Raw genomic sequence first — 16,086 nt, 5'->3', positions numbered from 1 at the left:
ATGAAGGAATCTTTGCACAAATGTTAGCTATTGTTATTTCAGGGCGGATCTGTGCCATGCCCCACCCTCCCTTTGCAAAAACCCCCTTGCGGACTCGAAATTTAAACACAACTGGGAAGGAAAAGAAATTAGCCAGAAGTAAAAGGGATTCTTTTCAAAGATATTTATTTTTAAGTAATCTCCACCCCCACAGTCCACACACGAGCTCACAAGCCTGAGATCAAGAGTCACAGGCCCCACCGACTGATCCAGGCGGGCATCCGGTCCCGGTTTATACATACACCTTTCTCCGTGTCGGAATTTGGGGCTGTGTCATCCACGTACCCACTCAAGGAGCTACTACTGTAGCTCAGCTTGCAGGCCGGGCTGGGGAGTCAGGAGCCTCGGGTTACACCCGGGGCTCCCCGTCTCCAGCGGCGCGGTCCCGAGGGCGCGGGGCGGGGCGGGGCGGGGCGGGGCGGGCGCGCGCGGGGCGGGGCGGGGTTCCGGGGCCGAGGCGCGGGAGCGCGCGGGTCCCGGCCGCCCAGGCCGCCCCAGCCCAGCTCCGCGCGCGCACCATGGCGGGCCCCGCGCCCGGGCGGCGGCTGCGGCTGCGGCCGCTGGCAGCGCTGGCCCTGCTCCTGGCGCTGGCCCCGGGGCTGCCCGCAGCCCGGGCCGGGCAGGCGCCGCGCCCCGCCGAGCGGGGGCCCCCGGTGCGGCTCTTCACGGAGGAGGAGCTGGCCCGCTACGGCGGGGAGGAGGTGAGCGGACGGGAGGCCTCGGGGGAGGCGCGGGCCCCCTAGCCGGGCGCGAGGCCTGCGAGCTTCCTGGCCCCGGGCCGACGGCGGCGCAGCGGCACGGGGAGTCCTCCCCCGTCGGGGCGCCCCGCTTAGCCCCTGCTTCGAGCCCGCACACCCCGCCCCGCGCTGCCCCCTCCCTGCCGGCCAACGGCCCCGCTGGGACGTGTTGCGGCCCGTGGTCCGTCCATGAACCTCGGAACTTTTGGGATTTTTGTGTTAGCGTCAGCTGGGGGCAGATACTTATGCCGATTCTTTGGGGCGAGTGGCGAGGGAGGGAGGGAAGTAAAACATGCTTGTTGGGTTAGGTGGGAACAGGGGCTGGCCCAGGGATGAGCCAGGCTTCCCTACACTGTTTTCCTGCCCCGACTCCTCAAACACTTGTAGTGCCTGTGCCCTTGGGGCTGAGCAGAAGCTGGGGGAGAGGGCCGAGCGGGAGATCGGAGGTTAGAGACAAAGACCGCCCCCACCCCAACACACCCACTTCAGTTAGTAGTCTGGAGATGTCCAGGAAACTCTTCACAGTCACCCGTCTGTTTGGGCTGCTGGGGCCCAGTGTAATGCCTGCGGAGAGTGAGAATAATACTGCACAGAAGGGCCACAGCGGGGCCGATCTGGCAGTGAGGGGAACAGTTTGGTGGGGAGATCACTGTGCCATAACATGTCAGCGTTGATCGGAACAGACCTCCTGCTTTTACGCGTGAGGAAACCGAGGCGTGCCACTAGTTAGTGATAGAACAAGGAAGGGACCCAGTGTCCTCTTGTTAAAACCCTCCAGCCTGGGCTCCCTAACTCTGTTAGCTAGCCTTAGACTAGGTTCGCAAGGGAGTCAGAAACCTGGCCCTCAGGAGGTGATGCTAGTTTGAATATCACTGTAAAGAGATGTTGGTTTCAAGCCTGAGTGGAAGAGAACACAGAGGGATGTGACTAGATGCTAAGGGACGCATCTTTCAGGGCGCCAGGGAACCGGATGATACAGGATCCAGGAACCCGTGCAGAAAAACAGTGAACAGGCCTGCTCTCCTTAGAAAGGCCTGCTGGCAAGAGTGGCTCTTGGCTGGTGTCTGGAATTTCAGGGTGTTCCACACTTCCCTAACAGTGAAGGGTGGCTCAATCTGGGCTTTTTATACAGTGTATTTATGTGGAACACACTAGGCAGAGAGGGCCTACATGGCTAGCTGCCAGTAAAAACCTTGGGCTCTAAGTGTCTAATGGGTTTCCCTGGGCAGAAACATCACAAGCGTATTGCCGTGTTGTATTGCGGGAGGAAGAGTGCATTGTGTGTTACCCTTCGTGGGGAAGGGAGAACATAAGGAAGTCTGCACATGGATTCCTCTAGACTCTACCTCTGTCCTTTTCTCTTATGATCTGGCTGTGTATCCTTTTATATGGCTTTAATAAATCTGAGCTCTGAGTACAACTTGTGTGCTGAGTTCTGAGTCCTTCTAGTGAATCTTGAAACGTGGCGGCAAGCTTGGGGACCCCCAGCACAGAACCCAAGAGAAGAGAGAGTTCACGGTTGAGGGTACTTGAAACAATAGCTCCAGGGCTGCAAGATGAGGATGGAGAAAAGACCCTTGGTGTTTTATGCTGACATTATTGATTCATAACTAGGGGAAGGAGAGAGGGAAGCTTGAGATGGAAAACGGTTAAGGAGAGAGTTGTTTTGGGGTCTGTAAGCAGAGAAAGGAAGAGAGGGAGGACAGGGGCTGTTGAGTGCAGCTGAGCAGAGCCTTGCTGTGCTTTGATCTCCCCTAGATGGTTCTGGTTTATGCCTGTTGTCTGGGGATAATTACTAATAGCATCCTCCCCCCCCCCCCCCCACTTCACTCTCAGAAGTGTCATTGTTTGTATAATACATTTTACAGTATCCTAGTTCAAGCCTTATACCTTTGAATCATACCTGGCTATGAGTCCCTGTTCTACTGTGTGACTTTGGGCAAATTCCTAAAGCTCGTGGAGCACCTCTCTCTCTCTCTCTCTCTCTCTCTCTCTCTCTCTCTCTTTGTTTTTTTCCATCTATAAGATGCTTTTCTCAGTCAGAAGTCCACCAGAAACAGAACCAGTAGCAGATAATATATTTGGTTTATTGTAGGAATCGGTTTATGTTATCATTGTTGCTGGCTAGGCAAGTCTGAAATCCACAAAGCAGGCCTGAAACCCCTGGGCAGTAGCTGATGTCCCAGCCCACCAGTAGAATTTCTTCTTCATCAGGGAAACCTCAATTCTGTTCTTGAGGCCCTTCAACTAATATAGGTAGGCCCACCTAGATTATTCAGGATAGTCTCCTTTATGTAACAAAGTCAACTGATTGTAGATGTTAATCACATCTACAGAATATCTTCATAGCAACACCTAGATACTGTAGTTGATCAAAGTTGTCACATAAAATTGACCATCATAATGGCTATAACAAGAGTTCCTACTCTATACAGGTTTGAGGATTAAATGAGACAGTGATATGCAAAGTGCACTGGATAGGCCTGCAGTAATCTTAGCAGAGTAAGCCTTAATAAATCTTAGCTGCTAGCAAGAGGCAGTAAAACAGGTCCCATAATCCTCTGTTGCAATTCAAAAATCAAATAAACTCTGAAAACCAGAAGGTTGTTTGTTTTTTTTAAGATTTTATTTTGGGGGGGCACCTGGGTGGCTCAGTCAGTTAGTCGTCCAACTTCAGCTCAGGTCATGACCTCATGGTTGGTGAGTTCGAGCCCCATGTTGGGCTCTGTGCTGACAGCTCAGAGCCTGGAGCCTGCTTCGGATTCTATGTCTCCCTCTCTCTGTCCCTTTTCCCCCTCTCAAAAATAAATAAACATTAAAAAAAAAAAAAGACTATTTTTACAGGGAACGCCTGGATGACTCAGTTGGTTAAGCATCTGACTTCGGCCCAGGTCATGATCTCACAGTCTGTGGGTTTGAGCCCCACATCTAGCTCACTGCCATCAGCACAGAGCCCACTTCAGATCCTCTGTTTCCCTCTCTCTGCCCCTCCCCTACTAGCTCGCTCTCTCTCTCTCAAAATACGCTTAAAAAATTCAAAGATTTTATTTTTAAGTAACTTCTACACTCAGCGTGGGGCTTGAACTTAGAACCCTGAGATAAAGAGTTGCATGCTCTACCGACTGAGCCAGCCAGGTGCCCCAGAAGGTTGTGTTTTTGTTTTTATACAGGTCATTTAACAGCAAAACCCAACCCAATCTGAACTCCTTTGGTGATAGAGCCTTGCTGGAACTGACACGAATCTATTTATAGTCCTTATGTATCCTATTTAGTGTGAATATTCATGTTCACGCTTCACTGTGGAAATGTTAATATAGTTGATCATGGGGTGCTGCCTCGGACCTCCATAGGGAAGATGAGGTGACTCTGAGGGTTCTCTTCGGTCCAGAGGGAATGCCATCCTCAGAAGATATGTTTTCTGCCTTAATTGCTTTGTAGGACCAAGTGCAGAGCAGGTCACCCTGCCTGCCCCCACACCCACCTGACTTCTGGGCCTGGGACCAGATATTATGTATTTTACTCTTACGTAGAGCTAACTCTATCAGGCACTATCCTAAGCTTTAAAGCATTAACTCATATAATGATGACCACAACCCCATGAGGTAGGTGCTGTTGTTATCTCATTTTTCAGATGAGGAAGGAAGCATGGAGACGAAGTAACTTGCCCAGGTTTACACAGCTAGAGAGTTACAGTGACGAATCAGGCTCTGCCCACCCTGGCTCGTACAAGGAAAACAAACTACCAAAAGCCTCCCTCTTTGCTGCTCCAGGCAGTGGCCGCTCCAAGGCTATATTGGTTCTAAGAAGAAGATATCAGAGTACAAGTATGACCAGAAATGCAGTTTAGGGGTGCCTAGGTGGGTCTGTCTGTTAAGCGTCCCACCCTTGATTTCGGTTCAGGTCATGATCTCCCGGTTCGTGAGTTCGAGCTCCCACGTTGGGCTCTGTGCTGACAGCTCAGAGCCTGGAGCCTGCTTCGGATTCTGTGTCTCCCTCCGTCTGCCCCTCCCCCCTTCATGCTCGCTCTCTCTCTCTCTCTCTCTCTCTCTCTCTTTCAAAAATAAATAAAAATAAAAAGAATATACAGACAGTGAAGGCTATGGGATAGAGGTAGGTAAATAAAGAGGTAAAACCACCCTCTCTAATTATACAATAGAGTGATGTCTTGTAGATATTTGGCCCATGTTAAGGAATACAATTTTGCCTTCTACCTCGGTATACACCCACACAACACAAGTTCCATGAAACAAGGCTTATTACTACATGTGATGCACTTCAATGTTTTCTATTTTCTGTTCTATTTTAAACTTTTCTTTTTTAAACCTAATTTAAAAAAATCTGTTTGTAAATCACTAAATTAACTCCATGACCCACTAATACTTACTAATGCCAATTTCAGTCAGAAAACCATGGCCTTAGACCCTTGGAGGGCCCTGTTATTTCTGCAGAAGCAAACATCCGCAACAGTTTTCCCTCTTTTCCAAGGAGAAGAGTCACCAGAGAGGAACTTCTACTCTGTCCCCCGGCCCTGGTGCAGGGTCTGAGGGTTGAAGGCTCAGGGGCGGCTGGCTGACTGTTGGGCCTGCCTTCCTGCCTGCCTGAGCCCAGGCTCCCGGCCTCTCCCTCCCTGCTATGGAAAAGGCCCTCCCTCCTCTGCCCTGCTGCTTATGCATCTGCTTCCCTGGTAACTCTCACGGCGCTCTGCTGGCCCTGCCTGACTGTAGGCAGGGAGGAAGGCCAGATGGTAAAGCAAGCCCAAGGCCCGGAGGAAAAAGGCCGGGTCTCAGTTATGCAGAGGGAGTTACCCTGATTCAGTTACCCTGATTCCCTTCCACTGAGTACCTCTGACCGATCCCGTGTCTTACCCGTTGGTTCTGAGTCTTGTGGATGGTTGAATTTCCCAGGCCACTCTCACCCTCTCCTGGTCCCAGGCGAGCACGTGGTCTTCCTGCTGTGTGCCCTCTGGGGGGACAAGCCAGAGAGTGGAATGATTTGGGTTCCAAGGCTCTAGGTTCCAGAAACTGCTCTAATTTCTTTGTGACTCTGGGCAGGTCTCATAATTCCCCAGCCTGGATAGCTGCATCTGTAAAATGACGGTGTTAGATTATCTTCAAGGCCCCTTCCAGTTTTAACTTACATTTCTTCCAGAATCCTTATCTGTGACTTGGGAATTACATTTTTTCCCCCTATCTTTCCTTTAGGAAGACAGAATCTTCTTGCACTTGAGTATCTGATTCCTCTCAGATCTTATAACTTTCAAAATCTAGGGAAGGATAAGGGAAACTAACATTTATTTCCCTGAACTGCTAAGTGCTTCCTATCTCTTGTCTTGGTTAATCATCACAACAGCCCAGCAAGTGGACACTTTTAGTGTCTTCCTATTACAGAGGAGAAGACTGAGGCCCAGACAAGTTAAGTAATTTGCCCAAGACAGCACAGCGTATAAGTGGTGGCTCAAACCCAGGCCTGTTTGACTTGAAAACTTGTGCTAGGAACACCCCACCATGGTGACCCCTCCTTTGGTCTCAGAAAAAGGCAGACCTGCTGTTATTTCAGGCCTGCTGTGCGGATAAGAATGATGCATGTCCTTCCAGGCGGACTTGAGGGTGGGGGACCACGGTGTGAAGCTGGCGATAAGCGTGTGTGTCTTTACAGTGTCTCTGAGGACATGTCTATTCCAGAGCCTGCGTTTATGCTCCCGAGGCTTCCATTCACCCTCTGTCCTCTCAGCTGCCACCTCCGGGGCCTGAAAACCATGCCTGCTGTCAGGGGACATCAGCTCCACGGGATAGGAACAGCCCCCCACCCCCAGCACACTTGACAATTAACTGACAAGGCCGTTCCTCTCCGTGAAATGTCTGTGTAACAGGAAAGCCTCAGAAACGTTCACCGTTCCTTCTACCCCTTGGCTGAGACCTCCTATTAGCACTTACACCTTAATGTATAGTGTTGTGAGGGGATAAATATTTAACTATTGAAGAGGGGCGTCTGGGTGGCTCAGTCGGTTAAGTGTCCGACTCTTGATTTGGGCTCAGGTCATGATCTCTTGGTTCGTGAGTTTGAGCTCTGTGTCGGGCTCTGTGCTGATAGCGTGGAGCCTGCTGGGGATTCTCTCTCTCTGCCCCTCCCACGTGCTCTCTTTCTCTCCCTCTCAAAATAAATAAACTTATTTCTTTTAATTTTTTTAATGTTTATGTTTGAGAGAGAGAGAGAGAGAGAGAGAGAGAGAGCGTGAGTGAGCATAAGTGGGGATGGGGCAGAGAGAGCGGGACCAGACTCCAAAGCAGGCTCCGGGCTCTGAGCTCTCAGCACAGAGCCTGACGCGGGGCTCAAACTCACAAACTGTGAGATCATGGCTTGAGCCGAAGTCGGACACTTAACCAACTGAGCTACCCAGGGACCCCAATAAATAAATAAACTATAAACTTTTAAAAATTTTATCTGTTGAAGAAATTGAAGGTGTTAGTGATGAGATGCATATTTTTATATTTTATGTATGTCAATGTCACGTTTCTATGACTCTTTGCACACAAAAAAGTAACAAAATAGCAAAGGAAAAGCAACAGAATGGAAAATATGACAAAATGCTATAGGTAAAATTATAACCGTTCATATATTTTTTAAGTTCGAATAAAACATAACCCCAGTTGAGCCATTGATGTCAAGAAACAAATAATTACAGTGAAAGAAAGGCTGTAAAGAAGAATGCAGGCTGCTGGCTGGTTACGCCATGGCATTTAAAATAACCCTTACCTCGGGCGCCTGGCTGGCTTGGCTGGTAGAGCGTGCTACTCTTGGTCTCGGGGTTGTGAGTTCGAGCCCCACATTGAGGGTAGGGATTACTTAAAGATAAAATTCTAAAAACATATAAAATAATTCTTATTAGTTGAGGTGGAACAAGTATCCACTGAGTCAACAGAAGTTCTAGGGAGCATCTGTGGGAGCTAATAGGGACTCTAATAACCAACCATTTACTGAGCTCCTATGCTGGACTTACCACGTGCTCACGTACAGCATTCCTGCAAGGTCAGTGGGTGTTACCTGTATGTAACAGAGAAACGGAGGCCTGTGAAGTTATGTGACAGTGAGATATATTTGCTTGGCCAAGTTGCTTAACTTCTCTCCTCCTCTCTCTGTTGAATGTAGTCATGAAAACACTTGACCTTAAGCTCAACAAGGGCAAGAACCTTAAGACCCAACCCTACAGAAGACCAAGCAGTGTGTTCCTGGAGATCCAGAGATTCCCATACACCCAGCTGCAACGCATCCCTTCACCCCAGCCTGTGGGCCGACTGGTTGGTGTCCCTGTACCCACAATAGGGCTAAGACCCGGCCCTGCATGTCCAAGAACTATGTCAACTGCCCCAGCCAGAGTCCACCTTGATGGAAGTTAGAAAATTCATGCCATCTGTTTTTGAATTATTCTCTTTGGTTGGGGGCAGAGGGGTAAGAATTCAAAGGTAACATTTTGTACCCACGAATATAGCAAAAAATAAAGTATAAGACTCATTGTTAGTACTGTCCGGGAGACAGCATTGCTTATGTATTTCTAGCACTGTCAGTGGGCCTTTTGAAGGACACGCTGGTTAAATTTTTAATAAAACTGATTACACTGCTCGTATGCTTTGGTCCAGGATTATTCCTGGACCATGTATTGCACGCCTCAAGGAAATAACTCACCAAATTATAAAGTAGCTTGTAGAAAGATACTCATAATCCCGCCATTTATAGTTTTAAGGAATTGGAAAGAACCCAAATACCCAAAACAGAACAGCTGAACAAACAGGAATGCAGTAGCACTACCATAAGATAGAGCTGTTAGAGTGACAGCCGTTTGGGGGATTTCAATACATGGGAACATTTGTACGAAACTGCATTACCTAGGAGAGGCAAAATGTAAAATGGATCATTCGGACTGATTCCATTGCCAAAGATGAAAGGAAATTTGGGCTGATGTAAATAATTCATCATTTAACATCCTTTGGATTTTTATCTGTGCAGAGCTGCTTCAGTCCCTGGTTTGCTTGTGTTTGTTTACAGAAAAGTGTTGCCATAGGCTTGTCATGATACTTTGTGTCACCTTCCCAAAGTCTGTGAGGGGATGTGACATCGGGCAGGGGCGGGCAAGCTCCTGATGGTGACGAACTCGCCAAGGACCGGCTCAGGAGAGGCTGCTTTGTACCTCCACCCACTGCTGTCTGCACAGCCCGGAGTGATGTCACTCACTTGGGCTGGAGGAGCTGGGCTCTTGGGCTCCTCCTCACAGCTTCTCTCCTGCTTTCTAGGAAGATCAGCCCATCTACATGGCAGTGAAAGGAGTGGTGTTTGATGTCACTTCTGGAAAGGGTAAGTGGCTCGGCTTTATGAATCCTTACTTCTGGGGAGCTTGGCAGCCAGAGTGGGCGCTGGGTATGCAAAAGAAGGGAAGGAAAGCTGGCCAGGTCCCTTTCCCTCAGACTGAATTAACAATCTTTGCCAGTGTTGTATTGCCACAGTGTTTTTCTAATAATGTCACACTCCTGCTCAAAGACCTTCTGTGGCTCCCTGCTGCCTGTGCAATCAAATTCAAACTTGGCAACTTACTGTAGTTGAAGCAGCAATAGGCAAAGCGTTGCTTTGCAAGGCATTGGGATCATAGAACACAATCCAACATTTTAATGCCATTTCATGGTTTCTCTAGTGGTTAACTACAGATGGTATCAGGGAGGTAGTTTTGTTGTGGCTCATTGTTTACCAAACAAAAGCTGTTGAACGGAAGCAGACTTGGCTTCCACCGACATTTAAGAAGACTGGACATTTTTCTTGTTTGCATTTTAAATATTTTTAAGGGATTATTTCCATTCCGTATTTTTTAAAAAACCACCCCTCAGCCCGGCGTGTGTGACTTATTCCATATTCTGAATCAGTGGAATCCAAACTGACGGCAGGGGGGCTTCTCGTCTTCACTGCTTCCCCTCTCCTTCGGCCTGGAGCCAGGTTTAGCGTTGGATTGGGTCTCAGAAGCCCCGTACAGTCTCCTGGCTGTTTTGCGTGCACGTCCACAATCACATCCTCTCCCCTTTTCCCCACTACAGAGTTTTATGGACGAGGAGCCCCCTACAATGCCTTGACCGGGAAGGACTCCACCAGAGGGGTGGCCAAGATGTCCCTCGATCCTGCAGACCTCACCCATGACACTGTGAGCCAGGTTATGAGCCTTTGTCAAAATGTCCCATCCCCTTGGCCATGGCCTTTTTTACCCTTGGGAAATAGCCAAGCTTCCTACTTAGTCCGTTGATATTCCAGTCCACTCTCAGTGTAGCCAACTGTTCCCTTGAAGTAAGTATCTTCCTATGCCACTCCTACTCAGAAACCTTCCAGGACTCCCCATTGCCTACAGAGTCAAGTCTGGACTCTTGTAAACTTGTGATCGACTCTGTGAGCTTCACAATGCCTTGGCAGCCCCCTCCCCCTTGCGGTCTGCACCCACCACCCCCAGTCTCTTCCAGATTTGCTGTGATCTCTGACACCCACTCGCCAGGCTGCTCAGGGTATGAACAGGGTGAGAAGCAGAGTGTCCCCCGCATTCGTATTTCTGTGGAGGAGAAAATAGCATCGGCAAAAGCCATTTCAGGGTCTCAGTAATCCCACCGGAGGGACTGGCATTCGCCCCAGTTGTGCTCAGATGAGTCAAACTCATTAAAGTCAAACATTAAAGATTGATTACACTCAGGAATCAAGGAGGGGGGAGGGTGTATGAATCTATAATGGGAAGAGTGTGTAGAGAGCAGTGGAAAGGAGGTGGGTACAGAGCATACCCCATCCTGCCTGAGGCTGGGTGTCCGCTGGAGGTTTTTTTTCTTTTTTTCTTTTTTTGTAGTTTATTTATTTTTGAGAGAGACAGAGACAGCACCAGTGGGGGGGGGGGGGTGTGGAAGGGGCAGAGAGGGGTGGGGGGAGGGGAGAGAGAGAATCCCACACAGGCTCCACGCTGTCAGCACAGAGCCCAACGCAGGGCTCAAACTCACAAACCGTGAGATGGTGACCTGAGCCGAAACCAAGAGTCGGATGCTTAACCGACTGAGCCAACGAGGTGCCCCTCACTGGCGTCTTTAATTCCCATGTTAGTCAAATGGCAAGACATGATGAAGCCATGACTCCCGCACGACTCCCGCACCACTCCCGCCTGCACAGGATTGTGTCTTAAAAAGTCAGTTGGCAAGTTGAGATACTTTTCCTCTGGCATCAAGGGTGTGGGAGGAGTAGGGCTGGGTGGTGAGAGTCCAGTTTGAGGCACAACTCACTCATCTCGCCTCCTCCCCCTCCCCTCGCCCCTGCCTTTCCTGTTGCTTTGGGCCTTTTCCCCCAAGACCGGCCTCACTGCCGAGGAGCTGCAGTCCCTGGACGATGTCTTCACCACAGTGTACAAAGCCAAATACCCCATCGTCGGCTACACGGCCCGGAGGATACTCAACGAGGACGGCAGCCCCAACCTGGACTTCAAGCCCGAAGACCAGCCCCATTTTGACATAAAAGACGAGTTTTGATGCTCCATCTGCGGGAGCGCGTTCTTGATGGGGCGGGGTGGGGGCGGGGCACGGAGAGCCCTTCAGGTGCCAAATCTCCTGCAAAATAGGCTGCCTGAGCCTCTGGTCCCCGGACCTGAATAAAGCCGACATTGAACCCGGAACGCCGGATGCTTGTTATTGTTCCCGGTCAAGTGTTCTGTCCACGTGCCATCCTGCCCGCACACCAGCCAGGGTGGGAAGAACGGCCGAAGGGGGCGCCCTCTCGGCGTCCGTGTTGGCTGTCCGGGCAGTGGAATCACGGGTGACTTATTTCTTCTCTATCTGTATATTTTCCTGTGCTTGCCACGTTTCCTAGCATGACCACGTTTGCTTTAGAATAAGCACAGAAATAAACTTCGTGTTTTCACAAGAGCAGCCTTCTTCCCCACACGCCCTCTCCTTGACGCCTCACCTGCACCACTGGAAGGGGCAGCCTGTGCCGTCCTTTCACGGTCCTGCCACCTGTGTCCCCTGCCTGTGAGGCAGGGGGAATGGCATGAACGGGGAAGACTGGCAGGAGCGGTAGGAATGGTAAAGGGAGACGTTAAAGGTCTGGCTTTGCACCACGACCAGGAGAGAGTGACCGTGTGAGTCTCACATGGGACCATGGGGCCTCAGCCCCATCTGCAGCTGGAAGGCGGTGAGGAGGGCGGAGGGCCTTGTGGCCAGAGCCTGGCCTGGAGGGCGTCCCAAGCACGGGGAAGCATACAACATGCTGGACCCAGGTCAGATTTCCTAAGGATGTCATCCCTTCTGAGGTGGGGGGGGGGGGGGGCACTTTTCCCTTTAAGGGACATTGGCAATGTCGGAAGATATTTTTATAGTTTTGGTTGTCACAACTGTAGGATTCTACTGGTATCTAGCGTCCAGAGATGTTAAACATCCTACAGTGCACGGGAAAGCCCTTGCTCCCCGGAAAAAGAATGATCTGGTCCAAAAGGTCAAATGTGCTGAGGCTGAGAAACCCTGTGTTAGATTCATCCTGGAAATCTTACATTAGAGATTAATTTCTTTGATGTAAAATAAATAGCAACTACTCCCAAGAGAGAATTTTTACACTAAGCCGAAGAATCTCCTAAGGTGACTGTTCAAAATGCTGATTCTGGGTCCCACCGCCAGGGTTCATGATTCTGTATTTCTAGAACATGGCCTGGGTGCTGAATTTTTTTTTTATGTTTATTTATTTTTGAGACAGAGACAGACAGAGCACAAGTGGGCGAGGGCAGAGAGAGAGAGAGAGAGAGAGAGAGAGACAGAACTGGAAGCAGGCTCCAGTCTCCAAGCTGTCAGCACAGAGCCTGACATGGGGCTTGAACTCATGAACCATGAGATCACGACCTGAGCAGAAGTCAGATACTTAACTGACTGAGCCACCCAGGAGCCACCTGGGCACTGAATTTTTTTTTTTAATTAAGTGTTTTTTTAAATATGAAATTTATTGTCAAATTGGTTTTCATATAACACCCAGTGCTCATCCCAAAAGGTGGGCACTGAATTTTTAATGAGCCTCCCCAGAAGACTGTGGTACACATGGGCCCAGGTGTACTTTGAGAAACATTACCTTTTGCCTCACGTGTCACCTCAGGGAGAACCCAGCCACAGCCTTTCTGAGGACCAGGTTAGACCTTTGCTTTATTCTTTTGTGTGTCCAGACTCAAGATATTCCTGGTGAACTCCTGGGTCTCCCACTCAGAAGCTGGGAGCTTGGTGGCCACCCACCCAAGAATAACGGGCCTGGAACTTATCAGACAGGACTCTTTGGCCTGGAGTTGAGAAAGTCCTTCATGTGGCCAAGGTAGTCTGTACGGGGACATGTGGCCTCCAAACAAATGATGTATGAATGCAGACAAATGGTTACAGTTCCTTGGAAACACCTGAGAGATGACTTCTTTTCCTTACGTGTCACCTACTTCCCACATCATCGGGGTGGGATTCCATTCCTTACAGCCTTGTCTGCAGGGTGGGCAAGGGCTCCAAATTCAGTTTGCTGGGAACTTTCCAGGACCCCCACTCCCCTACCCTCTCCCAGCCCCCATTAAAGAGCAGTTTTCCCTTAGGGCCCCAGGCTCCTCTATGCTGGGGCAGTTCTGCCCAGTTCATGGCCCTTCACCCCCAGCAGGGGTCTTCTCTGAGTCAGAGTGGCTTTCATTTAGAGATTCCAGGACAGAGCACACAGACCTGGGCAGCCCCCAGAGGCTCCACACAGGGTGGGTGCAGCTCAGGGGACGAAAACATAGGCTGGCCTGGGGATCAGCATCATCACGTCTGCTGTCCTGTTTACCCCTACTGCCACATTGGTTTGTCATGTTTTCTTTGCTTTATCTTTTTTTATTTTTTATTTTTTGAGAGAGAGAGAGAGAGAGAGCGAGCAGGGGAGGCACAGAGAGGGAGGAGCAGAGAAAGAGGAAGAGAGAGAATCCCAAGCAGGCTCCATCCACACTGTCAGCACAGAGCCCAATGCAGGGTGTGAACTCACAAACCTTGAAATCATGACCTGAGCCGAAACTAAGAGTCGGATGCTTAACTGACTGAGCCACCCAGGCGCCCCTGTTTTCTTTGCTTTCAAGGCTTATGTCCTTACAAGACTCGGTCTAGACACACTTCCTCTGGGGTCCCCTAGAGCTTAGCACTCACCTACGTGGCTATAATTGCATACGTATGAGCCCGTCTCCCCCAAACAGGAGAGCCTTGAGGTGGCCAACCTTCCTGGACTTTGCAGTTTGCATGGAAAGCCCCAGATCCCAGGAAGTTCCTCAGTCCTGAGGAGGAAACCTGAGGGACGAAACTGTACTTAGCCGCTGAGGCCAGACCTTCTCCCAGCTGACTTGGGATAAAGAAGGAAGAAAGGGGCTATGATTCTTGACCCAGGAGAAGAGAAAGCTGAAGGAAAGGCAACGGGAGAGTGGAAAGGGGTTGGGTTCTCAACCAGCCTCCGTACAAGTTCAAGTTCAGCCTCTCAGTGGGGAAGCTCGATGCCTGGTCTACGGTAGGTGCCCTGCATCAGAGCATTGTTGATAGTGACATAATTGGTGAATTCCTTTCCTAAATCCAAGTTCCTTCCCCGCCCCCAGGCTCAGCCCCTCCACAGCCTCTCCTGGGGGAAACGGAGCTCCTCCTGCTGGCTCCTCCCGGCACCCAGAGTGCTGATTCCTTCTCTCCCTCTCTGTGCTCCAGGGTCTGCAGCTGCTTGGGACCTTCCTCCCTGGAAGGTGGCACAAGCCAGCTCCCTTGCATAACAGGGAAGAAGTGGCTTAAAGGCAGGAAACAAAGCCCTGAAGCAAGGAGCCCTGTTCTCCATTTGGAAAATAAGACCACTAAGTATTGAATGTTCCAGAACGTGAGCACTGGAGCTGACCAGCAACCCAGGTCCTAGAGGTGAGGTCATGCAGAGCACTTCTCGCCCCAGGTCCCAGCCTGACCCTGGACAGAAGGCCTTCTTTACACACCTGCTCAGTGGTCTCCTCACCACATCATTAGCTTCTAGGAGCAAAAAAGCTAAGGGTCTGAATAAAGCAACTTCACCCTCTGCACTGGCTTCCTTCAAAAGGCTGCTTCTCAAAGCCTCAGTCTCCAAAAAGCATGGCCTTCTGGGGCACTGTCAGTTCCTGAGATGCTTCTGCAAGGGGCTAAAGCTGGAAATCCATGCCCAGAGCCCGGTCTCCCCGGGGCAGTAAATGCCTTGACCCCGGCCTCTCCCTAGGGATCTCTATGATTGGGATCACCTACAGGGCCTGGTGCTGAAGGATGGTGGCTTTGAGGACACAAAGGCCTGGTTCACACAGGCCTGAAACTGCACAGGCCCTTCCAGAGAGGTGAGGCAGGCTGTCTCCCGGCGGTGGGGAAACTGACCAGGCAGAGGTTGGCCCTGCAGGCCTCCGTCCAGGACATCATGTGAAAGGAAGTACCGACCGGCAGACTACTGAATACCGGGACGTGTGGCTCACCTCTTACGCTCCAGTTCGCAGCCTGTCAGCCCAGCGCACGTGGTGTAATCTCTCAGCGCCAGGTTCGGCATCCTCCCTGGGCTCCTTTGCCAAGCGAGCTGTCTAAGCCATTCTAGGGCATTCCATCTGGCAAGCGCCAGGGGTGAGAGCATCCCCCTCTGAAAAACCTCCACCAATAGGGGCTGGAGTCAGCAGGCCCCTCCCACACGCCACGGCTCATCTGTCCTTGGGTTCCTGAGAGGCTCTCAGGTGGTGCTGAGCCCCAGCTGCACACAGTGGCCAATCAGCTCAACAACACTCCCCAGAGCTGGCCGAGCTTCCTTCCCTGTGCCACTCCCCCTGCCCCGGTCCCCTGACCCTGATCCCATGGATCATTTCCCAAATGTGTGCCCCTGCACACAAGCCCCCACCCAGGAGGGGTAGAACCCAGGGTAAGACCCAAGTTGACTTGCTCAGACACCGACACTATCGCCTTATGTCAATCTCAGGTTTACTGGTAACATCTTACACATGAAAGCACTTTACGGAGTCTCGTTCCGTGACTATAGCTGTGTAAATAATTACCCCCAGAGCTGACTGGTGTGAAACGGCTATTCCTCGTGCTCAGAGATTCTGTGGGTCAGTAACTCTGAGAGGGCACAGTGGGAATGTGTGTCCAACGATGAAGGCTGGCTCGCTCACATTTCCAGCAGGTGGAGCCCTCTGTTGGCAGGGAGCTCCATTCCTCTCCACGCGTGACTTCTTGTGGCCCCCGTGGCTGGCCTCCGCCACAAAGTCCGCCCCCAGAGTCAAGGGGCACCAGGCCAATTTGGGAAAATA

At 50.8% G+C, this 16,086-nt stretch overlaps 2 protein-coding genes across 3 annotated transcripts in view; one reads left to right on the top strand and one right to left on the bottom strand.

Annotated features, from left to right (window-relative positions):
* Window positions 1-16,086, bottom strand: part of PACC1 (proton activated chloride channel 1) — a 168,448-nt gene that overhangs the window by 40,285 nt on the left and 112,077 nt on the right. The window contains exon 8 of the mRNA XM_058700205.1: window positions 5,642-5,738. Coding sequence (XP_058556188.1) covers window positions 5,642-5,738 — 97 coding nt within the window. The remainder of the gene's footprint in view (window positions 1-5,641; window positions 5,739-16,086) is intronic.
* Window positions 494-11,698, top strand: NENF (neudesin neurotrophic factor). 2 transcript variants are annotated; one of them, XM_058700211.1, is made up of 4 exons: window positions 494-740; window positions 9,062-9,122; window positions 9,851-9,963; window positions 11,126-11,698. In XM_058700211.1, exons 1-4 carry the CDS (start codon window positions 558-560, stop codon window positions 11,300-11,302), a joined length of 534 nt encoding a protein of 177 aa, XP_058556194.1. In that variant the 5' UTR covers window positions 494-557; the 3' UTR covers window positions 11,303-11,698. The 2 variants fall into 2 exon arrangements, with proteins under 2 accessions (XP_058556194.1, XP_058556195.1); XM_058700212.1 differs by having other exon boundaries at window positions 505-740; window positions 9,851-9,954.

Source organism: Neofelis nebulosa, chromosome 15 (genome assembly GCF_028018385.1).
Source record: "Neofelis nebulosa isolate mNeoNeb1 chromosome 15, mNeoNeb1.pri, whole genome shotgun sequence".
Taxonomy (NCBI): Eukaryota; Metazoa; Chordata; class Mammalia; order Carnivora; family Felidae; genus Neofelis; species Neofelis nebulosa.
Note: the sequence above shows the minus strand (reverse complement) of the source record. Positions and strands in the feature narration are given on the sequence as shown.